This window comes from Crocodylus porosus, unplaced genomic scaffold, assembly GCF_001723895.1.
Source record: "Crocodylus porosus isolate Cpor-Errol unplaced genomic scaffold, CroPor_comp1, whole genome shotgun sequence".
Taxonomy (NCBI): Eukaryota; Metazoa; Chordata; order Crocodylia; family Crocodylidae; genus Crocodylus; species Crocodylus porosus.
This window is the reverse complement of record NW_017728911.1, coordinates 26811227-26838038: the sequence shown is the minus strand read 5'-3', so window position 1 is coordinate 26838038 and position 26812 is coordinate 26811227. Positions and strand designations below refer to the sequence as shown.

General features: G+C 39.3%; 2 protein-coding genes across 2 annotated transcripts in view; both read left to right on the top strand.

The window, feature by feature from the left end:
- The window catches only part of CEMIP (cell migration inducing hyaluronan binding protein), a 139009-nt gene that overhangs the window by 16883 nt on the left and 95314 nt on the right, over positions 1–26812 (top strand). The gene's annotated exons all lie outside the window — the stretch shown is intronic.
- LOC109308772 (transmembrane protein 2-like) overlaps positions 1–26812 on the top strand; it is a 65998-nt gene that overhangs the window by 22469 nt on the left and 16717 nt on the right. Inside the window, exons 15-17 of the mRNA XM_019533175.1 lie at positions 1455–1632; positions 7258–7473; positions 17664–17872. Coding sequence (XP_019388720.1) covers positions 1455–1632; positions 7258–7473; positions 17664–17872 — 603 coding nt within the window. The remainder of the gene's footprint in view (positions 1–1454; positions 1633–7257; positions 7474–17663; positions 17873–26812) is intronic.

The window sequence follows — 26812 nt, the reverse complement described above, 5'->3', positions numbered from 1 at the left end:
GTCTCATTTCTCTTTCTATGGTTGCATTCTCTTTCTCTTTGTTTGTACAGTAATACAGCTACCTTTTCAACAGCCAGTATCCCCAGCTACAGTTATAGAAATATCCATGATTCTTCAGGGTAAATACTGAACAAATAGAAATGCCAAGATAACTGTCATCAATCATGGCAAAATGCTATCATGGAATGTGTAGTTAAGCAATCGGTAATGATACACAATGCATTTGTTGAGTGGTTATAACATGCCTGGCATGCAAATATCCTCTAGACATGTAGCCAAGAGAGCCATATGAAGTAGAATCTATGCTGTTTAGCAAGAACAGTTCAAGTCACTTTGAATTATTTGTCAGAGCTCTTACAGTACCAGCAGTTGCTTGAAAGGTTACGCTGGCGTTCAAAAACACTTTTATCAATCTAATTTAATAATCTTTTAAAATAATCCCTGTTGTTAAAAACTGCTACCTGACAACATTTCTGTTCTTTCAATAAAAGTCAATGCTAGATGTAAAGTGCATTTTGTATGAGGCCTACTGCTGGATGGACAGTATTGAAAAATTAAGTCCCTTTATAGTCAACAGAATAGACCTAATGCAAGCAGTCACATTGAGAAAGTACAGACATTCAGAAGTCTTGAAGTGGACTCTATCTAAGTTACATGGTTTTCTGTAAGTGGCATAGTTTAGATCAGTAGTGAACATTCGCCCTTTGGTTGGGGTGCAAATCTTAGACTGGGTTTTGCCTTTTTTACTACTATAAATGTAGTAGTAGCTGGGGTGCAAATCTTAGACTGGGTTCTGCCATCTGTGTGATGAACTTCTGTTCTCTTATGGGCATAGACCAGTTTCCAGTCACTTATACTGGTAAAAGTGTAATGCCTGTACCTGCCCATTGGAAGGGCCTAATCTAGAACCCATTAAAATCAATGGGACTCTTCTCATTAACTTCAATGGGTTTTGGATCCGGCTCTGTTCTCTCTCACCTAGCGAAATGCACCCCAGATCATTTCCCAGTGCACTGTGTTTTGGGATGCTGCTTGTTTATATTTTAGGACATTTTGTAGAAATTCTATAGCCTGGAGATGCACATATGGTCATTTGGGAAAAAATGAAATCTCACTCCCTCATTTCACTTTTCACCATAAAAAGCAATGGAGCAGAATGGTGTATGAGTTCATGTTTTTGTTGCTTGAGCAATTCAGCTTTGCCTAAGTCTATGAGCAAGATAGATGTAAACATAATTATACATGCCTTTACTGGTACAGTCCATTATCACTTGTACAGGTATCCAGAGCCACCCTTTAGATAAACACCACCTGTGTGAAACAGAATGCAAAGAATATGCACTCAAAACACACCCAAAAGGGCATAATGATTCACCAGTGACCATAATGGCATCTCCTTAGTTCTTGCCCACACTTTTAAAATAGAACTCTTTGCTTCTTCTTAAATTCCACAGGACCTTCCCCATCCGTGGGTTCCAGATTTATGATGGTCCTGTCCGGATGGCAAAATGCACTTTCAAAAAATTTACCACCACTGCTGATAGATACTCAAGTGCCATCGGCTTCTTCATGAAGAATTCCTGGCAGATAAGCCCTCAGAATAACGTATCACAAATCAGAATGGAGAGAAGTGTAAGTGTTTCCAAAAGTCTTTCTCAGTGGTGAGAGATTTACTGTTGAGAAAGTGTTCCCAAACTAGGGTGGATGCTCCACTGGCTGGGCCAGCTTGACGTGCCATCAGTTCTCTCTTCAAAGAAATTATTTAAGACTGTAGTTTGAGAACTGCCGCTCAGACAGCTTCCTTCAGGATAAGAAAAGCTACAAAATCTGAAGAAGACTAAGATATCAGCTCCAGCGGTCCAGATGTTCAGCTGCTACTTTTCCCTAGCACCATTTACTTTAGTGGAGTGATGCTTATGTTGCCAAGAGTGTGCAGTTTGATTTGTGAAGTGTCAGTACATTGAGTAAATCTAGTGGTTTGCAATGGTGAATCTGACCAGGTCAGATAAGGATTGCTGAATCAGGCTCCTTATTTTTGTGCTGGTCAGGATTATAGGATACTGGACAGTTCCAGTCCTTGGATTCATGTGGGGAATCACCTTTGCTTGAGTCTGGCTTGAGAAATTACTAATTCCATAAAGCTTCCTTCCAGAGATTGTAAACTATCCCTACCTCAATCAAAATGAGTCCTAGACTCCATATAGCATTCATGAACTCAATAGCATTGGCCTGAGGCCTGGCTTTGTCTTTAGGACATTTAGGAACACTGTAATATTGACCAAAGCCATTGTCTTTGGCAGAGCAAGCAGCTTTCTGTGTCTGCATCACCACACCTTATATTGACTTTAGGAACATGTTTTATACAAAGCCTGTATGCGCAGTCAGTTGTGTGGTATCATTGTAAAATTACTGTTTCTTCATTCCCGTGCATTTCAGTAAATCAGACTTCAGGATCTACCTGCTGTCTGCACATGTGGCACCTAGCACCAGAACAAGAGGAAGTGTAATTTAGCTGAGCATTTTTTACATTCCTCACAGGGAGATGGCACCACTTGAAAGAAAAAAGCATTAGAATGTGTTTGGAAAACCTGGAAAACCTTATCTTGCCGAGGGTCTGAAGAGAGCAGGAGTTTTGCCTGAGCGTGGGCTATAGGCTAGGATCTCCAATCCAGAATCCACATGCTTGCAGGCACATTAGTTGTCTGCACATTAGGAAAGGGGAGCACTAGCTATGAAACAGTTGAAAATGTGGATGTGTAACATGGCAGCACCTTTTGAGGTCTGAGAAACTGTTAAGTGTCACAGCACCTCCTGAGGCCTGGGAGACAGTTTAGTGCTGCAACACCTTTGAAATCTAAGGTCTGTGCAGCAGGAATTTTTGGAGTTATTAAATACTGCTGCACTCTAATTAAAATAGCACATGCTGGGCTTATTGCAAAAGATTACTGACATTATCCAAATAATTGCTCCTTGTTTGTACATTCCTGACAAATGGTGCCCATTTGCTAGGCTGATATTCTGCCAATTTTTAAGCAGCTAATAACCACCTAGAGAGTAGCACCTTTGCTTTTAGTTCTGTTTTATCTGGGTTGAACCCAGATATGCTAATCTTGAACTAATACTGTAAAGATCACTGTTGTGTGTAGTTCTATTACTAATTGTGCACAAACTGATTAAGACAGAAGCTCTACATTGTTCAAATTGCTATTCATGTATAGGCTCCTTCTTCTATTATTTTTGAAAGGGAAACTAAGGTTCAGTTCCAATAATTTTTATTGTTTACCAATAATTTTTCAGTCACTTCAGAAGAAATTAAAGATCACTGCAAGGTGTATAATAATGTCAGAACTGTCAGTCATTCAGTCATGCTGGGTGAATTATCACCTAATTGTTCAGGCTAATCAGCTCATTGTTTAAATGACTAAATAATAACACTAGTTATGTCTTGCTTAATAACAATATAACTGTTCAGTGGATCAGAAGAACTAAATGTTATACTCAAGCAAAGGTAATTCATTTGCATCTCTGTTAACAATTTACATGTAAAGAAAATGTAATGATGATATTTCATCATTATTACTATTTCTACCACTACCACTGTATAATAAGAATGCTTTGGAAATCTTATTTAAAGGTTATCTTCAAAGCACTGGCAAGAGTAATTGGTTTTCTACCTGTACAAAACTGATTATCATGGTTAAGTGATCATGTCTTCCCATGGGTGTTTCTATTGACTTAAATAAAAACAAATAGGGTAGGAGGAAACATCACTGACAGAGGCTCTGTATAATCCTAAGGAGGAGGTTGGGGGGAATCCTTCAATCCATGGTCTGGTTTGTCCCCTCTGAGAATTTCCTTACAAAGTGGCTTATATTGGCTATTAATGGTCATAAAGTGTTTGTTTTCCCCCCTGTAACCAGGAATAACTAGAATTTAGAGATGGGGCCATGCCCTCTTACTCCCAGCTGTGCCAGGATTTTGCCATCTTGGGAACTGCCCAGCCAGGGGAATCCACCAGCTGTCTGTTTAGTGCAGCTGTATGGCCCTTTGCATGGCCAGACCAGTATGGAAGGGCCATATAATGAGCCTTGGTCAAGCTTAATGACTTCCCATTGTCTCAGATAGTCATACAAAAGGGAGGTCACACAGGCTGGAATGATACAGTCACATAGATGAGAGGAGAGTTTATATTTAGCATAGAGCATCTTAGCAGTATGCTTCCCAGTCAGAAAAGCCAAATCCAAAGTCAGACAAAGTAGTTTCCAAACAATTAAAGTTGGCAAAAAGGAAAGTAAACATTGAGATCATGTCCCTACATGTTGTGGACGATTACTCTCACCCACCAAACGGTAAAAGCAAAGAAAATGATTGTAGGCATCTTGTTCTCACTAGAGTGAAATAGCATTTTAAGGTTGCTCTCCAAAGGAGGCAGATTGGGCCCTAAATTTATCTTCTTTCACTTGGGTTGATCCATTTGAGGGAAATAGTTCATTCCTGTAATATTTCATTCCTGAAATAGTTCATAGGCCTGATCCAAAATCCACTGAAATCCATAGAAATACTCCTGTTGAATTCAGTGGGCTTTGGATAAGACCCTATAGAAGTAGACGCTATCTATTATTGGTCACTTTTTTTCCTCCTTACCTGAGTTAGGCTGTGGTACAGAAGGCTGATACAGGCAAACTGACCCCTGCATTTCTAAATTCTACTAACTTCAGTGGGGCTTTGCATGCATGGCACTTGCCTGCAATGATCATTCGACCTTCAGAACCAGGGCCTTAGTCTAAGCTACAAAGGAAGAGGCTCACTATGATGATGTAGGAGTTCAGTGACCATGAAAGAGGGGCAGATTCAAACTGGTCAAAGCTAGTTTTTCAAAAGGAAGGCAATCTGTTTTTGTAAAGGATTAATGGCATGATAATAACAGAGTATAATATCATCTGCGTAAATGTGCTGCCCCATTCCATAGAATTCTGTAGACAAGATATGATTCTTTATTAAATTGTAGAGGTTAACTGAAAAAACCCCTCAAAAGGGTTATTATTTTCTACTGAAGTGTATGGATATGTTACATAAAGGTGCACAAATTTCTCCATGTTATATAAGTTCAGGTGATAAATTGGAAAGTTATGTAATAAACTTAACGATGGGTAGGAGAGAGATTGTCTCTCCCACCCTCTAAGCCATAACTGCACAAGGTGATTTACGGGTTGGCTGTAGTACAATACATAAGCATTACTTTAATATTGCAAACAACTGACTGAGGCTCTGTGAAATACTCCTCCTCTCCCCCCCATGTATTCCACATAATCTATCAGTTGAAACAGTGAATATGTACTGGACTGATACTTTTAAAATGGCATCCAATTTCTGTACTTCTGACTTAAACAAAGCACCCACAAATTCAATTAGCAACACGACAGCTAGACGAACTCAGAGCCATGTGCTCTCTTTTTATGTCATTTCTGTCTCTGGCATTTTGCATCTGGAAGCTGATTCTTTTCAATGGCTGGACATCTTTTCAGTTTAAAAGAAGATATTGTCCAGTGTGGAGTCCTGATTCAGTACAAACCGCATCACCTAGTTTGCAAGATTAAAAGCTGCACTGAAATGTACAAAGGCAGCAGGGCTGTTAATTGGATTTTTTTAGAATATCCATTTTACTTGTGACTTTCCAAGTTGAGAGAACAATTTTAAAAAGATTAACTTAAACACTTTAAACTTTCTGCCCCTTGGTGCTTTAATTAAATTTAAGCTGTACAGGCTGTACTTTACTTTCTTTTGAAGTACATCTGTCTTTGTTCTGTTACCATTGAAGTCCCCATTTTTATATTCAAACCCAGAAGTGTACTGTTGCACTATATTTAACATGGAGCTTTGAACTGAAGTACAGTGTTTTCATTTTGCTAACGTTTTCTTTTTCAAATAAAAAAAGAAGACATTATCACTAGGATCCTTCTTTGCCAAATAGCTCACTGAAGGTTTGCTTCAGTGAGATGAGAACCGAATTGAAATTGCCCAAAAATATGCATACAAAATCTGTGTTTTGATTATTTTAAAAATAGGACTGAGATACATATTAGTGTAAGAGACCAGGAGTTAGATTAAGAGAAGGACAGAAAATTGGCACCCAATCTGATTTGATTAGTCTAAACTAAATGTCCTGAAACCTTGACTTGTGCAAGTAGTTGTTACCCCATTATTAATCCTTTGTAGACCAACAGGACTATTCATGTGATGAAGAAATACTGACAGGCTCGTATCATTCTCAGTTGCCCTACTGAGGTTTTTAAGATCAAGCTTTCAAAGCCCTTGGTCGACCAGCACCTGGTATGTAAACTCTTGTCCACATGTGAAAACATTACTCCTATACCCTAGAGCATGTAGATCCACTGTCCCCTTGTGCCCACATTGCTTTACCCACAGACACCAAATAGTCAACACTTTTGCAGGTTCTTTACTTCTTAATAGTTTTTATGTCAGACTTTATGATTTTACCAATTTGACTGTTTTAACTGTTATTACTGTGCTGTTCAACTATTTTAAAAACTGGGGAAGTGCATAAGGAAAGTAGTATTTTTAGCTGCTGTATCATGGTTTTTTTCCCTCAAAAAAGAAATATGTTCAGATCATATTAGAATATCCACCAGTGTAAAATCTGAGAAGAGTTGCTGTTTCACACTGGAGGTTAATTAAGCTAAATGGGAACATTTAAAAATAAAGGTGCCTTCAAGAACTGCTTATGGCAACCTTTGGAAATACGCTTTGGGGAAAAAATTCTGCATATATCTGATAGCTTTTTTTTGTTTCTTGGAACATTTCCATTCAAGAGGATGCTTGCTCACTTCATTGAAGAGGCTTTCAAGGTATCTTTATTCCTCAAGTCATATCCTTGTTTACAGCACATCATAGTTAATTGCTGTATATGACTTTAAGGAATAAGCAGCAGGAGTAAATGAACATCTTGGATCCAAAGGCATTATTTTCATGAAAACAAATATCAGTGGGGAAAATAAACAATTATCAGAATTAAGAAACAAATCAAGAAGAATGGACCCAAGAAAATAAGTGTTTTATAGCCAAAAGTGTGTTTAAATACATCCATTATACAGGTGGCAACACTTACATAAATCTTGGTGAGTTCATAGGGCTTTCTACTTTAGAGCTATTTATAATTGAGGTGGATAACTGTGCCTCTGTTCATCTTAGTAAGCAGCTGTGGTAGCAACCTCTTTTTTTTTTGTCTCTTTCTTGTAGGTTGGGCTGAAGGTTTTCTTTGGTAGACCAGGCCAATGGTTTGGAGACAATGATAATGATGGTGACAAAGTTTCTGTTTTTCATGATCTGGATGGTTCAGTGACGGGATATCCAGACACCTTCGTAGGCAGAGCGGACAACTCCCTGCTTCGTCATCCAGGTTGTCTCACAGTTCCAAGGTGGAATGGGATGATATGCACTGGGAAGTATGCACAGGTAACACTTGTAGCTTATAACTTACTTGGAGGTACTCAGAAAAAATATTTTATTAAAGGGCTGATTGAGGATGCTAGTGCTAGAAAGCATCTTGCCATAGTTCTAGGTTCCCATGGAGTATTTCAAATCAATATTACTCTAATCACTTCCACAAAGGACCTCCCTAGGTAGAAGGTCCTTACAAATTTTGGTGCTGGGTAACAGAAAACAATGCTAAAACAGAAGAAAGTAGTAGAAAGCTGAAAAATAAATTGGGTCAACAATTAGTCCTTCCAGTGCTGTCATCTTTGTTCAAGAATTGTAGTGGTGATGTAATCTTTCAGCTTCTTGCAAGCTGGCAGGACTGCATGTCTGTATGGCTCTCACAGGTGTAGCAGCCCAGTGCCGTAAAGTTGCAGCACCCAGGTCCAACTCATTTTAGTTCTTGTTTCCCAAAGGCTATTTGTCATTTCAGTGGAGAAACTGCAGCAATGCATGGGAACTCCATCTGCACAATTATTCAGAACTCCAGGGAACCTTTTTGTTTTAAATTTAGGAAAAAGAAAGACTATTCCTTGTCTTCCTCCTCCTCCTTCTAGGCCCTAGAGCATTGATTATATGGCCATATAGCAGAACAATAACATTAAGGCCTAATATGCCATTACAGTTCATTGGAAATCTTGCCAGGACTCTTTAAGGTGAGTGAACACAGTATGGCATATCCTGTTATTCCCACCCAAGGTGCTAAAGGAAAAGCCTAATGTTAGTTAGGTAACAAGTGAACACCAGGAGTTAAAGCCATCTTGAGACTGTTCATTAACTCTCTGGCAGGCCATGAATTAATCACTTAACTTCCCAAGCCTGGAGCCCTTGCTCATGTGAATAAGGTCTCCAGAATTAGACTCATGGCTTCATTTTGTTCATTTATGAAAACGGGCAAAACTATATGCATTGGCTTGGTTAACACAAGGATTTGGAGGCACAATTAGTTTTTGTAAAGAACTTTGGAAACAGGGTGGCTTGTGAAAATGCCCGATACTTTTGTTAATCATGTTTAGCAGAAGGAAGAAATGAGTGATTACAGTTTGACATTTACTGTGTGATGTTTGTGAAAACAAATGCATGGATTATGAGGGAAAGTCATTTGTTTCTTGCAAAAACCATACTAAAAACATATTTAGTCATTTAGAAATACTGCTTTTTGCATGTATTATGTACATACAGGTTTTTTTCCACCATATTAGATGCTGGGATGTCACTGGAGGGTATATGCAGAAATTAAACCAATATGTAGCATATGTGCCTATGCAAGTGTAGATTGTGTTTAGAAAATATATATTGTGAGCCTAGCAAATGTGATTCTCAGGAGAAACAGTAATATTCTCCTCACTGATAGTTGAAGTGGGCTTTTTATTTACATGGCTATAGGAACTGAATTTCTTCAGTGGCACAATACAAAAGTTAAAGAATCAGAGTGAAAATGCTTGTTTGTTCATTATAGTTATCTATTTTTCCAAAATAAATATCTGCTTTATTTTATTACCAACAAACGTGATGAGGAAAAAAAGGTCTTAAAATCAGATTGTAGGTCATATTATAAATGGTAGGAGGGCACCCGTTCCTTTAAGAGGATTCTGATGTAGAGGCTGGAATGTGCTATACATGCGTGTCTCCATCATGTATTTATTAATCACTGACGGGATATCTGAAGTACAGGGTGTAGCATAGAATAAAATCCTGCAGATTGTGTAGTTGGAACTGCCCTTTTAAAGGACTAAGTTATCAGGTCTTTCTTTATGAATAAAAGTAGCTGCATTTATTTTAGTTGCAGAGTCACGTCTAGTGAATACTACAATACTGTGATACTAGTGAAAGCTATGTGAGAATATAGATACTGGTCCTTTATTTTTAAGTTTAAATCAAAAAGAATATAGCTGTTGACTTCCCTGGAAACAGAATTGGATTCAGGTACAAGAAATACATAGAGTCAGGTTTATTGTGCTTTGCACTTCTGTTTTGAACTGTTTGTATGGAGTAGAAATGGCATCCTGGTCTCTGGGAACTCAGGAGTTAAATTTTGACTTGTAAACAAGTAGGAATTTATATTTTTATTTCTATTTATACCCTTCCCATTATGGCAGTCTATGGGGTGAGGCAGTTTTTTCCACCATAGAAAATTTCCTTGGCTGAGTTTAGGCAAGAATAAACATTTCCTTCTCTGGGATCTGTCTCTTACTAGTGCTTTTCAGCCAATCAACATTCAGCTGAGTAAAAAAAGTTCATACTAAGGCTTCATTTTGAGTTGTTGGGTGGGGAAATGTATATGTATATGTAGTGAAGATAATTGGCTCTGTGCAATAAAAGTCTATTTAATTTTATAGGATATAATCATTTCAGTGCCTAACCATACTGGCAGACTCGCCAGATCTTTATCCAAGCTGATGATTTGTTTATGCCAAATCTTGCAGTATATATTTCAGTTCAGAAGCATCAAAGAATAAATCCAGTTATGGAAAAAGATTAGTTACTTTGATCTTGTAAACTCTAATACCCCTGGTAAAAGTACTGTTTCATTTCTTATGAGTTGCGTTTTGAAGCTAAGATTAGGGATGGCCTAACTGGCTCATATAAAATTAGAACCAAACTCTTCACCCAGAACTTTAGCAAGTTTTTTTGTGGTTGCGGGATGGGGGATAAGTAAAGTTCAATTTACTAGACACATTAATCAGATTACTGGACACATACTTATTTTTGTTGGTATTCTTCATTTAATTTGCTACTTTTTTGACCAGGCCTAGAAGAGGAATTATGTGGAAACTCCTGTTCCTTTTGTAGGATTTCAAATTCAACGGCTATAGAGAAACTTTTACTTGAGAGTTCTTTGATTTCTTATGTTCATGATGATGTTTCTCCACCTCACCTGAGGCATCACAGGGAGAAACTCATCACCAAATTTTACTGATGTATTTCCTGGCCTCCTCTCCACCATAAGCAGTTAACTTCCACAAGTCTCCCAACCCCCGCCCACTTCCTCAGCCCTCCCCTATGGCTCCTTGCCCAGCCCCAGCTCCTGGTTCTTAAAAAAACAAACAAACAAAAAAAACCCCATACTCACTGTCTCCTGTCAGGCTGTGGGGGGAGAGGGGGGAGCAATCCCCGCTGCCTCCCACTGCCCCGCACTGCAGGGGGGGCCTCTGCCACAACCCCCAGAAGCTCCAAGGCTGCTGCAGCATCTGGTGAGTGTGGGCTTTTTTTTTTTTTTTAAAGACCTGGTTGCTGGGGCAGACAGGGCAGCCATGGGAGGTGGGGCTGGGGAAGCAGGCAGGGTTGGGGGGCACTCAGGGGAGCTGGGGGAGCAGGCCCCAGGCAGCCACCATTGACGGGGCTGGGGGTACCAGCAGCCAGTCAGGTCCCCTCAGGAAGGCTGGAAGAGCAGGCAGGGGATGGGGCCTGGGGGGGGGCCCCCTATGGTCCCCTCCCCTAGCCCCTGCCCCCTACTTACCAGCACAGAGTCCAGGTCCAGCTCCCTGTGGCAGCAAGCAGGGACTGCCCAAATATCCAGAGCTCTCAGGATCTTTACCAAATCGATTCAGAGAGCTTCGAATCAATTTGGATCTTGTTATTGGTCTCCTGATTCAATTCTGATTTGGAGATTCAGCCACCAAATCGGGCCGAATCTCCTCTGAATCAAATCAGCACTCAAAGCTTCGCACAGCCCTATTGAAAACCATGTGCTTTTTTTATTTGTTTGTTTTATTTTTAGGTTTTTAAAAAAATGATGAGTTTTTGGTTCTTTTTACTTATCCTTTGAGTTTTACCCTTTATGGTTCTTACTTTCAAACTGTTTCTCTGCCACATACTGCTCTGTTTTTAACGAAAGCAGAGGTTCTTATTTAGTAATATGAATCCAGGAGCTGGAGCTTTAATAAGCACATCAAATAAAATGAGGCTTTCAATAAAATTTTGAGAGTTGGTGATCCTAAGTCTTTGAGAGGCTCTAAGACACACCCAGGGCCTTTAGACCCAAGAGTTGAAGTCCTAGATTACTTTGGAACATGAGTTAGTTTCAGCCTTTACAAAGAGAGAATAAGAAAATGGGGGCAGGAGGGCAGCATTATTCTTTGATAACCCAAAGCCCATAACCTATAATTATCTTCATGTGGGTGGCCCATTGGATAAGATTTTCAAAAACACCAACATGAAGCCAATGGGACTTAGGCTCCTAGATACCTACATTTTGGAAGTCAGATTTAGGTTCCTAACTTATTAGGTGCTTTTACAAATCTTATGCCTTCTGTCTCCTGCTTTCACCTTGACTCCAGTTGAACTGTTTACTCCAAGTATTTATTCTCTCCTCCCAGGACTTCTCAGTAATACTTGAGAAATTAATCGGAAGAGTCTGGAAAATGTCCTGTCTTTGTTAGCTCTTATTTTTATTACAACAAACACAGTTTTTTTGGCAGTACAAGCTACTTGATCAGTAAAAAGAGAGCATCAGACACTCAGGATAAGAAAGTGTAGCACTACTGAGTCAGCCAATATTCTGTATCGCAGTAAAATAAATGCCCTCCTATTACAAAACATTCAAGAGATACTTTTTAAAACCAGATTTTTAACCAATTTTTTAATAATTATAACCAGTTCATCACACTTGGTTTATATTCCCTAAGCCCTATAGTACTGTTAATCTAATAAGGGTAAGAAGTTCCATTTGTCTTAATACTTTGTTTTTTCCAGCCCCAAGTTTAAGTGAATATTTGCAATTAAAGCTGGTCCTGCGCCCTTCCTATGTCTTTTCTGTGACCAGTTACATATATTTAGCTGGTATTCACTGATATGCAAAGCCTGTTTCAGCAGTAATAACTTCCACCATCTTTTCTAAAGGTAAATCGGTCAAAAAACTCTGCAGGCAGTTCCTCTTAAAATGTTTCTAACCAGTGATATTGAAGGTTCCCTGATACTTTTGAAGAGATAGAAGTGCAGAATCCAGTTCAAGTCAGTGAAAAGGAGCTTCACCATCTCAGAATTGCTCAGTACTTTTGGTCACTAGAAAGAAAAAGTTGTGTGATCTTTCTTAGCTAATTGTGTTAAATTCTGGCACAATTAGAGGATCACAACTTGGGGGGTCAGATTATCGTTTCTGCTGCACACTGGAATAAATTTGGAGTAACTGCTGACTTCAGCAGAACAAATCTAGATTGAAGCTGGATTATTTGAAATCAGAATCTGTCCCAGTATTTTTATAGGATTAAAATGATGTACTTTTCCAGAAAAGCATTAGGGTCTTCAGTTAGAAGCTTCAGTTTCAAAGGCTTAACATTCTTGTCACGGGAAATAGCGTTTTTGGCAGTCACACCAGCTGAGAAAGATAGAGTGTGTGGGCTCCAAGAGACTTCTGAAGAAAACTGCTCCTTGCATCTGAACCAAGGTTGGGCCCTTAATGATTAACTTGAAGCTGAAACCTGATGCCCATCTGACATGCCCGCACTATAGCAGAAACATAAACAGTGGCTGAACTAGATGTTTAAAAGTCATACCCATGTCCTCTCAGCTCAGAAGTCAAGAATCTGTGTCTAGTACCTTGCATGTTGCTTACCTTCATATTCTTTACCCAGCTAGATAGCAAATCAAATATGAGTTCAAATATAACCTGTCTTTTTCAATAATATCACAGTCTGTTAAGGAGTCTTGCAATGCACGTAGAGATAGGAAACATCGTTTTAGTGTGGATAAATGGGAATTCAGAAGGATCATTTTACATTTCATCTTAACAAATGTGTGTTACATCTTGTACTGTATCCACCTGTCATTCCTTCTCATGTTTTAGAATACCTTCATGCCCACTTCACTTTCTCCTACTGCCTTTTATTTTAGTAGATCTGATGAAAATTTGCCGAGATAACCCTAGAGGACCAGCAAGCCAGGTTTCTTTTCCTAGAACACAGTTCTCTTGCTATATCTCTTCTTCCTCTTTGGAGGCAAGTGTTATAAATTTGTTCACATTCACAAAGTTTTCATTCCAGAAATGTGTATTCAAAAAGGGAAAGTGATTAAGATTTTCCATGTTAAACAAAGCAAGTAAAAATGTCATAGAAGAAAAGAATGAAGAAAAATAGACAGACTTTCGTGACACTTTAAGAATAATATGTAGGGAACAGGCTTTGATGTGAAATTAAACACATTTTGGGGCAGTGGACAGCTTAGGGTAATGAGCTTTCAAGCCTGTGAGCTCAAAATTTCATTTTGACTATGGCCAGTTCAGCTGTAACCAAAATTTGTTTCCATCTGATGGATGTTCGGAGGCTACATAAAACAGATTGGTGGTCTCCATCCAGCCCATAGAGGACAGCCTGCTGCATCATTAAACTCTTGTTAGAACTGGCACCAGTCAGCATCCTGGGTAGCAGATATCACAAAGAGGTCATGGATAGAATGGGTGCTGGCTCCCTCCTAGGTGAAGTCCACAGACTGGGTGGCACGTGGAACCTTGCAATGGGTAAGGAGAAGATTGCAGCATCCAAACTGTCGTTCTCATAATCCAGTTGTGGAATTGTACAATTCAGTTGTGGGCATAAACCTCTTTCAGGTCAAACTTGGCTACTACATACCCCATTAACTTAAGTGGTGCTGCACAGGAATGTGAGGGTCTGTCTACACTAAGTTTGTTGCTGGTCAAGGATACAGGTTGTAGCCATGTTGGTCTGCAGGCAAAGGCAATCAAAACTCTTGGTAGAGGTAATATCTCTTATTAGACCAACTAGATACTTTAAAAAACAATCTTTATTTGCAAGCTTTTGGGCACACGCACCCTTCTTCAGGGATAAAAGAGTGTAAAGTTTGTAAAATTTCTCCTAGGTGGAAATGAAAATTCATATTTCCCAGGAGAACTGAAAGGTGTTGTAAGATCAGGTTGAAAAAGTTCATTTTGTGCAAATTAGGCTCAGATAAAAGTTAGAGCAGTTTATTTACCTCAAAGTTATCTGATGGCAAGCAGGATGTTGAATGATGCTTCCTTCTGGTTGTGATGTTTCATATTTCACAGGAGGATGGCTTGATGGAAGGCTGACCTGGGGAAGGAATTTCTCTTGTGTTGAGTCAGCTCTGTGAACATATAAATTTGGCTCCTGCCTTTTGTTTCAAGCCAGATTTGCTACCTTTTACCATCTTTACACCCTCCTATGCCTAAAGAAGTGTGCATGTGTCCAAAAGCTTGCAAATAAAGACTTTTTTTTTGCTGGGCCAGGGCTTTTGAACACCCTGATTGCTCAGTGCTAATAAAAATGATTACATGAGCTTCAAAACATCCACCAGATAGCTAAGTCCTGTATTATACAGCTGAAAACATACTCGATGATGATTATACTGAAAATTCTTCATGCATTGGCTGCAGTGAGGTATGAAGTAAGTTTACAAATATTTTTCCTTAACCACAAGAGATGCATTTTTCTTCATTATAACACTTACTGTATTGTTGTCAAAGTAACTGTAATTATTAGCCTTCTAGTTCAGTCTGTAACTGAGTCCCTAGGCATTTAAGAAAATGTTATCACCAGTTAAATGATTTGACATTTGCTCCTTATCATCCTATTTTGGAAGCATATAATAAACTCTTCCAACCTTTTCTTGGACCCATTATCAGTTGCAGTGGACATTCCAGTCTACAATACACAATTACTTACTTTTCAGCTGTTAAAGTATCCTGAAATATTTAGGAAGACTTTCTTTTTCTGATATACTGGAATTCAAGAACCTTCTGTTTTTCCTCGAATGGTTCAATGTTTTGAGGGCTGTTGGTGATCTTATTTTTAATTTTTTAATATGTGCTCTTTATTTACTACCTAAACATTTTGTGATTACTGGACACATATTTGAGGAAACAAACTGCAGAATTCAAAGGTTAGAAATGAAGTGATGAAAAATGTTGACATCCATATAGAAAGACAGAACTCAAACATTGTTTTGCAGTAGCTGACCTCCTTCTAATGTTTCTTAGTCAGAATAACACTGTTCAGGTCAAACCTATACATAAATTCATAGACTTTTAGGCCTGAAGAAATTTTCGTGATCATCCAGTCTGACCACCTGTATAGCACCAGCCATATCATTTCAATCTGATGTGATGAATGTGATTGATACATTATTTGACTGCATGGCACAGCTCTGACCTCCCTATCAACAGTTTGAATATTGAGGGCAAATAGATTTTTCTTCTTTGGTTTTGTAAGTAAAAAATGTCTTTCATCTGAATCTAAAATTTATTCTTTCTTGTGGTATTAAGGAATGAGTAAATGAACTTTGCTTGGAAAATGATTTTTGAGAGTTGTGGTCTACAGTGTTGACAGCAAAGTTAGTTAGTCCTGGTATTGGATGTAACCCTTAAGGGTCTTCATGTGGTGCTCAGAACCAGTTACTATTTTTATTAAATCGATCTTGACAGGATTTGACCAGTGGTCTGTGAAAACTATAGAACAATTTTGGGATTATCTTTTGTGACTTTAGGGCACATTTTTCAAAGTTGGGTGGCTATGCTTCTGGCCACAGCCTTCCAGAAATGCCAAACAGCATCAGATTAACTGAAAACAGTAGGACCTGTAAGTGCCCAGCTCCTCTTGAAAATGGGGTCTCTAGATTAGGATCTTAACTGAATAGACATCCAGACTTAAATACCTTGACTTTAGATTCCAAGTTGAAACCTGTTTCTAAAAATACCATGCCAGAGGCAGGCCATAGGTTAAATAATCCCCTGGCTAGATATGTGGCACACTCTCCTGTTAAATGAATTTTACTGACACCAAGGTGTTACATTCCAGGAAAACAGCAGCAAGAGGTTGCAGCATTTTGAGTCATCTGGCATGCAAACACCTGCTTCTTGGCTGCAGTACAACATGTAAACTATTGGGTCAATACATCAAGGCCTTTCCCATTTTAAATAAGCCCTATCTTTTAATAAGTCCCATTATTTTTAATGTCTCGTAGCACCTATATGTCTCAACTAAGATAAAAACCCTATTGTCCTAGCTACTGTCCATGAACATAGAGACAGTCCCCTCTTCTAAAATGGTGAAGTAAGGGGCAACAGAGTAAGTACAGAGAAGTCAGCACCCCAAGATGTTTTAAGAGGATAGTGGCAGATTGGATTAGAACCCAGATGGCTGGTTGTCCTGTCCACTGCCCTGTCCAAGCGTGCATTATTCGCTTTCCATTGTCACATGTGGCACTTAAAGCTGTTGGAGAATTCCTCGCTACTGCTCTTTCATAGGGTCTGCAATGTTTTCAAAAGTAAGCAGTGCCTTTTTTTTAACAGCATGAGAGAGAAGGAAATGGGACTGGATGTGTTCTGAGTTTTCCTCAGTTTATTTTTAAATCTTCCAAGGAGCAAGTCGGCTCTATACAATGTTCAGAAATGTTAACATTACACTAGCAGATGTGCATATGAATAGAACTGTATCCTGCTGCTGCCCCAGGGCACCCCACAGCCCTTAGCTGATGTGCACTAAGTATTCCCCCCGAAGGCTGAAATGGATTTTTCTGCATGAACTAGTTTTCCCTTGATTTTTTTTTTTGGCCAGGACCCAAGAATCATTAGAGGTGTGTTTTACTGTAATTCCTCCTTTGGGTGAATCCAAATTCTGTTCCCTTTTGGGGGCATCTGTTCACCCTGATGCAAAGAAGTCATGCTATGGATTGTATAATACATTCCTTGAATTGTAAGGAAGTTTTTTGGAAGGCTCTTCATTTACTGCTTCCCAGCAGCATCACTGCAGTCTTGAACCTGAAAACAGATGTGGGTTCTATTACAAAATTAACCCTGATCCGAAGCCCACTGAAGTCCATGGAAAGAATTGTAATGTCTTCAGTGGAGATGGGATCAGACCTGTAGCCCTGAGTATTTAAATGGTAAATCTTTACGCTCTTAAGGAAAAAAAGGGCCTAAATATTATTTTAATTAACATTTTCACTTTGAGGTTGAATTATAAATATTTTTCCTGCCATATTCCTCATGTCACCTAATCAAGCACATGGAAATGGCTATGAAATGTCTATGCCTGTTGTATGTCTTTATTTGAATTGGAAGCACTTCAGTGGCTTTCCAAATGTTCTGAGCTCTTCATCAGCAAAATCATTTAAAGGGAATGATGATCAAACATGCATGTTAAGACAGAGCCTGGATGGTTTAATGAATGTATTTGTCCTTTTCCTTTCACTCACAGCTTTATATTCAGGCCAGACGTCCTGAGAATCTAACCTTATCAATTGCCAGAGCGACATACTATTCTCATCCCCTGAAGCTGCAAGGCGTCAATAGAGGAGTACCATACCAACAGTACCAACCTGTGGTGATGCTGGAGCAAGCTTATACCATTCATTGGGATGGGGGAACACCAGAGGACATCATTCTGTACCCAATTAACTTCAACAGGTACCACCCACAAATTGTTTGAATGTCTTTCCTTTAAAAAGCAGAGCTAAAGTGCTTTTCCAGATTCCTGCTGATTTACCCTTGGACAAATATCAGCAGTTTTTAAAAATGGTTCAAAAGATTGTTAATGACTGACACTTACAAAGAAATGCCTCTCTTTTTTCATTTTACTTCAACCCTTCTGATGGGCGGAGGAATTTCTCCTTCCATTAAGTTTTGAAATAAAATCCAAGTTACTACTGGCATCCTGTCCCTGAAATACCTCCAAAGGAGCACTGGCAGGCTCACTGTCATTTTTTTTTCATACTAGTTGCTGTACATGGTTTTTATTTCTTGCGTATATAAAGTGCAGAAATTATTTGACTATGGATGGAGCATTACACTTTCTGTAGTCTAAATAGCATGGTGGTTACTGTTTCATTCTTTATTTCTGTAAAATTTAAAACCACCAGGACCCCACTGAAATATTTCAGAACTGGCACAGCTACTCAGGCTTTGTTGTATTCAATTTCCACATTTTTTCCCATGTAATCTTATGTTGCATAAAAGTAGGATGTATCCAATTTGCCCTTTTTTTTCCCCCTGCAGGCTGTTCTATTATGCTTAGATTTCTCCAGTTCAAGTAAAGGGCTTGACTGATGCCTCAGGAATTTGAGTTTTGCACTGGTGTAATACCATTACTTCCAGTGTAGTTTCTCCCTTCAGATCAGAAGGATCAGTCTCACTGTGTGTGCAATCTATCCATTGCTTATATTGTCAAAAGATATAGTAATATGATGAACACTATGGAAAACCCTACAATAGATTCTTTGGCACACATGAACCCTAATAAAAGGCAATACAGTACAAGAGTGGAGACAAGCAGGCAGCTCCAGTATTATTACTAGCAGTCTAATCATGCAAGGGCAGACTTGAAAGGTATTTAAGCTTCTGAAGTTACTAAAGTGTATAAATGCAACTAAACCATTTAGAAGTCAATGGGAGTCAGACATCTAACCACTTCAGGTACTTTTGTAATCCTACTGGGCATCTTTAAGCTCTCAAATATCTTTGTAAATCTGTCTCATGAAGTATATCTAGCTAAGATACATGTACAAACTTTGTTCTCCCAAGACAGGAATTGCACAGGTTTTAGCTGAGGGCAACGTTTGGCTCGGTCATGAGTGAGGTTTGCTTCCGTTGAAATTTTTTGCTGAAGGAATGTTGGGGCAAGCTCTGTCCTTAGTTACACTTATGAAACCCCATATATGTCAATGGAATTGCACAAGTGTGACTGAGGGAAGGATTAAGCCCTTTGTTTTTTATTCCTGTTGCAATGGACAGCACTCAAAAAGTCTATTTTGCTATGCATGAACTAGTCTACTGAAAAGGCAGATGTTTGAAACCAGAGTTCTTGACCTCTCTGCTACTGGCTGCTATTCCTCAGAACCCTGAAATTTCCAGATGTGGGTTAGACGTCTGCTTTGTGAATCAGATTCATAGAGCAGAAATGTTTAACCTTTGTCTAACCTGATTCCACTTTAAAAGTTTGCCAGTAGCCTGATAGCCTCATATCTGCCTAAATGGTTCATTGGAAGTGGTGCTGTGTGGAGAGGATAATATTTAATACAGATGCAAACCACATAGATCAGTTGTCCCAGTGTGGGTTGCTCCATCATACCCCAAATCTTCTTCCTCACTAGCTGTGCTGAGACTTTATCTTTTTAGGCTTCATCTACAAGTTAAAAATGAAGGTACATGTAGCTTTATGGTCAAGTGTCTGGAGGTCATGCTTTGGATGTTGCTGCCACGGGGGGAACTTCTTAATATAGCTAATAGCTATATAAGTAAATGGTATCTTTCTTGCAATGATGCTAAATATTTGTGTGCTATAAAGGGTGACTCCAGTGGGAATATGCCAGTTTAAAGCATCTGAGGCTTTGGTCCTTTAGTCTTTAAATGGAGACTCAAATTTCTAAAACAGCTCTGGGTCCTTGACAAGTTTCATCCAGCATGCTGACCCTTATTTAGGCAGCAACATAAATGCATTGCATAGTCAAACCAGCAGTGCAGTTGTGGTTCTCTTGTTTGTCTTTTGTGAAACTAGGCAGATCATTTGAACAGGGCAAAAGTATCCATTCTTAGATTATTCTGATCCAGAAACAGTTGGCCAACTGTCTAGATTGGAGAAATTTAAACAAAAGTACACTTTGCTGGAAGAAAACCACAATTTTGCTTCATGTCACACGTAGCTTTTTGCTAACAGCCGTGGAGAATGAAACAAGTGCAGCAATTCCCCAATGGTTCAGAGTAGGCTAGACACTGGTACAAGACCGAAAATTTGGAGTGATGAAAATGTTTAGGTTGCATGAGGGAGGCATTGATAAGAAGTTCTCATGGAAGGGTAAAGCAGCTGAGGTGAAAGGAAGACTTAGGATTTTGAGAAAAAAAAAGTCTGCTCGAGCATTTCCAGTTTTCCTTTACTTTTATATTCAGTGTCCCGGTTATTTTTTGGAATGGAAGGAATATCAAATTGCAAAGCCTGAAACAATTAGGGTTAGGCAACCTGGAAAGGCTTTACCTGCCTTAACAGGTTTTATTTTAATTTAAGTGCACAATACTGTGACTCATTGACTGAAAAAAAACCCCCACTCTTGACATGGAGAAGCACGTAGGAAATGCATATTGAGCAAAACTAGGAAGAATGATGGGTTTAACTTAATAACAGTGTCCTCAGATCAATGTGGCCTCAGATGCTGTTTGATGGCAGCTTTAACGAATCATTAAATTATTTTTACATTGTGTTTGTAAAATAGCAGATAAATGTATCAGGATGCTGATGGTTCAGCGAGGCTACACTGGTGTTTCGGGAAAAACTGTTTTGAGTTGGGTAAAAGAAGGTCAGAGGGGAAATAAAGAATTTGACAGTGGGATGTGTACCAGGATTTGGATTGCTCCAGAGGTCAGGCATAACATTGATGCTGAATACTTGTATAGTTAACTCCTTCACTGCTCCCAGAAATGTGATCAATCTTAGAAATAGTGATTTTGCTGCTATAAAGATATCCTTCAAAAGCATGGAATATCAAAAGCATGAGGAGGGATGGAGTCTCGGATGGAGTCTCAGGTGGAGTAAATCAAAATAAACCAACATGGAAATCAGTGGGGCATTGCTGATGTGTACCAGTGGAGAATCTAGGCCATGGTGTCAAGAAGCACGTTTGTTCAGTGTATCCAGAATGCGAAGAGAGAGGGCATGAAAAAGAACTTCTCTACTTTATCTGTGACTAGCTAAGTTCGTGTGTTTGTGGTTGTGTATTATCAGTGCCGATTTAAAAGGATATTCTAGATTATTAGAAACTGAAAAACCTCTTAAAAGCTCACCCTGTTCCCATTCCTCCAGTTTCCAGCTATATTAATTGACTAATGGAATCAAACAAAAACTTTGTCTTCCAAACCACCATTTGCTGTCTCTATGGCTTTGCTATGGTAACTTATGTACAGACAAGATGAACAAAGCAGACTCGTTTCCTATTCAGCAAGAAATAACACATGATTTCATTGGTCCTTAGAAACTGGGTCACTAGCTGAATCATAAGCAAACCACTTTTAAGGTCTGCAGACTGCGGTTTTAAGTTAAAGCATAGCTCCAAATCACTTTCTTTTTTAGGAGGTAGGATAGGTCAATGAATGTGAGTTTTATTGTAGGGATAAGAAGGCCTGCTATTGAGATCTCTTGAAACTGTTACCTTTCTACTGGTAGCGTCTAAGCATTTTGGCAACTGAACAGCAAGAGTGTGCTGACTTGAATGTTAATGCTGGGGAAGAACGTGCGCAGTAGAACCAATCCAGATGTTCTGGTCAAACCCGAAGTGTGTTAAAGTTCCATGAACAGAGACCAGAGTCCTCCATAATGGACGTTATCTCTTTGGTGGCTGGTAGTCCTCTTTCTCAAGGCTTTTTCAATGTTTTCTTGTCTCTTGGAAGAATGGAAATTATCTCTAAAACTGGGTTAAGGACTTTTCTCAAAATTAACATCTATTTAGGAAGCACAAAGAGCCACAGAAAATGTTAAGCTTGTTAGAGAAGGGGAGGGGAACCTGACAAGCCCAGAGAAGAGCATTGGAGAACATTGTTTGGCTGCAGAAAGTGTCTTCTTTTTTCAAGCGGAGAAATGGCACAAAGACTGGCATGTCATACAGTAGGCAAAGTCAGAAATTAAGTCCTTCAGTTTATTGAGCTGGCCTTTGTGTGCAGATTTTCTAATCTTGGAAGAAGCTAAAGCAATTGTGCTCATCTAAACCATGATGCTGTTCAGTAAATCATTAGCGTTTATTTGCATTATCAGGAAGTCTTAGTTCAGATCCCCTCAAAGTACATGTCTAAAGCATTGTGTAAGTAAATTGCGTTATAGAAATGGTCTGAAAAGCAATGGCAATTAGATTAAACATTCAGCCTCATTTGTGAGCACAAGCTAATATCTCTACACCTGAAATTTCCTATGCTTAGAGAAAAGCAGTTTTTCCTTGCTATTGTTTTCCAGTGTGATCTAGCTGATTTAGAGACAATATTGGGATGCACTTAGACAAAAGGCATAAATAAATGGAGTGCCCTTCTATGGTCAGACATCACAGTTCCCTGCAATGCTCACTTGTTTATGTGCTCCTATCTACCTCATTGCCACCAACTCTAAGGAAAATTGCCTATCACAGTGTCTTCACAGTGTTTTGGTCCTGAGAGGAACTGAGCAGCCACTGAAGTCAGGAGGTATTGATGGTGTTCAGTACCATATAGGACACACGTGGTTCTTTGTGGCACCTTGTCCAAAGGTTTCACATGTAGCCAGGAGGTTGTTTTGTACTTTCTAATGGGAAATGAATGAGACTACATGCTCATTTTTGCTTTGGGCTTGTATTCAGCTTTTGTGTCCACAAGCATATTTCTGTAGAGATGAGAACAGAGAGCAGTGTTTGAATTCCCATTTGTAGTAAACTGGGTTTTGTCCATGTCAGACCTTGGGTTTGTGATTGTAGTAATCAGGGCTGAAATCTTATCAGGTTTCAACTGCTTCAGAACTGGACCATGAAGGCAAAGATCTGTTTTGCTTTAGTTTTGACCCCAAAGCAAAAAAAAAAACCTGGAGGGATTCATTTTTGAGTTTTCATCTCTCTCCCACATCACTTTCCTGTTGCCCCCAAATTCAAAGTTCTGCCTTGGCCCCATGTCTAGATCTAAAGTAAAAAAAAAGATGCCCTCTCCCTGGACAACAAAGTGAGGTCCTTATGGGCATTGTGATGTAAAATGTAATAAGATGCATCCTTCAGTGTAAGCAAAGCATCTATATTCTCCAGCCCCTTGAATGAAACTCTAAGGGACTGATAATAATTGACTTCAAATGACCTGTATTCACTAGCTGTGGGGGTTGTTTTCTACAAGTACTTTTCAATATCAGCATTATTCATACTTCTAACTACTTGTCAAAAATATTCTTTAGCAGTGATGCAGTCTAGGGGAAAACAAATACGATAGAATAATAGAACGATCCTATTGCTAACATGCCAATTTAGAGAGATTTTTTTCCTCTGTCCTCCTTTTACCTATGAATCTACTTTATGAGCTTTTTCCCCATTGTTTCCTGCACTGACAAATGCACAGGAAGATAAAAGGAGCATTTCTACCAAACAGAGTGAGCTTTGGGGGTTGCCATCATTCCCTCTATTATACATAAAGTAAGTAGTACAAGGAGGCTCTGATTCCTGTTGGGAGAAATGATTCATGTTGTTTAAACTTCTCCTTGTGTCTCAGAAATAATTTTCTCCTAAACATTTGCTGGTCTATAGATTAATCAAACGGTAGGACGTTGTAACAAAATGCTTTACCACCAGGAAATGAGCTAAAACATTTATTGGAGTCCTGGAAAGAAAGCTGCACATTTGTCACTCCACAGCATTACTCCTGTACCATGCCTGCAGCTGACATTAATATATTACAGTGTTGCTGTGAAACAGCTCATGCCATCTACTGTCTCACTGATTCCTGACTGCCATTACCATACTTCTGATAAGCAGTAGTCACTGATGGCCTAAGGAAGTTGGGGAGAATTAGCAAGGTGACTGTGGAGGGATAGCCCTTAATATAACTGGCTCAATTTACAACTGGCTCAATGTGTGGAGAAGTAGGAGAGCCAGACTGCTTTTAGATCTGTCTCTACCCCCCCCCCCCGCCACCTTCTGCTGCAGACGTAGAACCAAGCCTCCATTCCCTTCAACCCTAGCCTTCAAATAATTCTGGGCTACGTTCTCCCGTGAGTACAAAAGCTAGAAGTATTATTTTGCCCTTTTTTGCCCAGTAGAAGCTGAGGTGTCTTCTTCCTTTTGCCACTTGCCCTAAACCAGGGGTCTTGGACTGTGGGCTTCACATGGTCCAAAGACCTGTGCTAACCCTATGTATGTATGACATGTTGGCAGGACAAGGCAGATACTTTTCATTTAGCGGTTTGTGGTATGGAGCTTGAGAATTTACCAAAGGAGTGAAAACCTAAACATTTTGGGCAACTGGGTCAAGAAAACCTACATCTGATATCATCAGATATCAGTGCAACTCCTGATTTTTTAAGTTCAGAAAGGTATTTACATTTCAGTCTGATTGTAGGGGCCTGTGAGGCAAATGCTGGGCTGGCCCATAATCTGTGCAAGCTCAGCAGGGTTGTAACTCAGGTCAGAGTTTAGCCCATAATTTGTTGGACCTCAAAAAATCCCCTTTTGCCTAGGGGAGTAGGAGGGTGAAGACAACTGTTTCTGCCAACCATTCATGGCATATTTAAGCTCTGTTTGTGTCTTGGAAAGCTTTTTTAGGTCTGATGCACACAATTCTGGTGATATAAACTTATTCCCTACATGTCACTAGCTCTGAAGTGAGTTGTTTCCCAGAAGTGACTAGTCCTATTAACAAGGGCCTGAAAAAGAAAAATGCTGGCATCTTGCCTAGGAGCTGTGCTCCTCACTGCAAGTGTTTGAACATGCTTAATGGACCTGACTGGAGAAAAGAGCCTTAAAAAGAAATGTAGCAAGAGGGAATGTGTGACTGACAGCTCTAGTCAGAAATGCAAGTTCAGGGGCAGGCAGGTTCATGGCTAGAACTGTTGAAATGTAAAGCATTTGCACCAGGAAGGAAGAAGTAAAGATGGGCTCCAGCTTCTTCTCAGCCTTTTCTCAGCAACAAGGAGAGAGATAATATATCGCACTCCCCTTCCCCAGTCAAGCAGTGAAATTAGTACTTGGGAGGTGACAGCTATGTTTTTTGACTTGTTTTGAATGTAGGTTTTATGTGGCTAGACAAGAAGCCTGAAACCAGGTAGGTCATTATGTTCGGATTCAGAAAAGAGAAGTGCACCTTATACCAACACTGCGTTCTTCTTGAGGTCAGCGGGGACTGTAGATTTCATAGATTTCATAGACGCTTGGGCTGGAAGGGACATCGCAAGATCATTGGGTCCAGCCCCCAATAGGCATCTCTTCTGAATTGCTCCTTAGACTGACTCCAGCCCTAAGCATGGTCATTTTTTGTCATCGTCAGGTAGTTCAGAATTCGGTTCGTGTGTTTTAGTGTGACCCAGAAGCATGGACATTTGCAGAGCAGTCCATGAGGATTTATATTGCCTTTTAAGTGGGAATCATGTCAGTAATTTCATCCAAGACCTGTGAGAATACACATTCTTTTGCATGCATAGATTAGAGAAAAATGGTCAGGCCTGCTTTTAAATCCAAGTAACTCTAGAGTAGAGTTGGAGAGAACCTAACCCAGTGAATAAAAATCTCCTATTTTTAAAACCCACATGAAATGTAATATCATTTATAAATTAGCCCCTTGGTGCTCTGATTTCCCTGTGCTAGACTTATTCCAGATTTTCACAAGTAAGACTGGTATTTAGTCTGTAGACTTCATGACCGTCAGCCATATGACCTGCCATACCAACAGTATCTCTACCTTTTTTTTCAGGGATAAAACTTAGCACATCAGAACTTTTATATCTAAATCAGTACCCAGAGCCGTGGGGCAACATCCTACACATTTGTTCAGGTTTGATATTCCATCTGGTGGCGATAATAGGTTTCCTTCACATATATATAACTGGTGCTTCATTTGCCATGGGACAGCACCAAACATATGTAAGCTCCTGTTAAAGCTGCCTTAGCCAAATCTTTCATCTGTCTCCCTGAAGTTTACAGCATTCACTTCTGATCCAAATTTATCTCCATCCCACAATTTCTGTGTTTCTTATTTTTTCTGGCAGGGAAAATGCAAAATCTAGAAAAAGAGAACATGGAAAACATTGTGTGTGTTATAGAAATGCTTCAAGCCTTTTCCTCTCTTGTGTGTTTAATTCATTTCACTTTACGTTTTTGTCACCTCCGGGTCTTCAGGACCCAGACTTGTAGAAGGAACTACAGTTTTTGCTGCAGTTGTTTTGGGATTTAATATCTATTTTTATGTGCATCATGCAGTGAATAACAAGAAATCTCTTGCCTGCTTTGCTCTCCCTTTTTCTGTGTCTCTGTTTTCACTTTAAATTTTCCCAGGAAGCTAGCAGTTGGCAATAGCCAAGAATTTTTTTAACCATTTTCCTGGTGTTTTTACTATACTTTGCAAAGCCAGAACTACAAATGTCAATATTGCAATGAAAAAAACAGCCACAAAAAGTCCTGGGTCCTTTTTACTATACTTTGCAAAGCCAGAACTACAAATGTCAATATTGCAATGAAAAAAACAGCCACAAAAAGTCCTGGGTCCTTTTTACTATACTTTGCAAAGCCAGAACTACAAATGTCAATATTGCAATGAAAAAAACAGCCACAAAAAGTCCTGGGTCCTTTTCACTCAGCCATTTCCAAGAGGAAATAAACAGTGCTAAATAAATTCATGAAACACACTGTGCAGATTGTTGAATGACACAGGAACAGA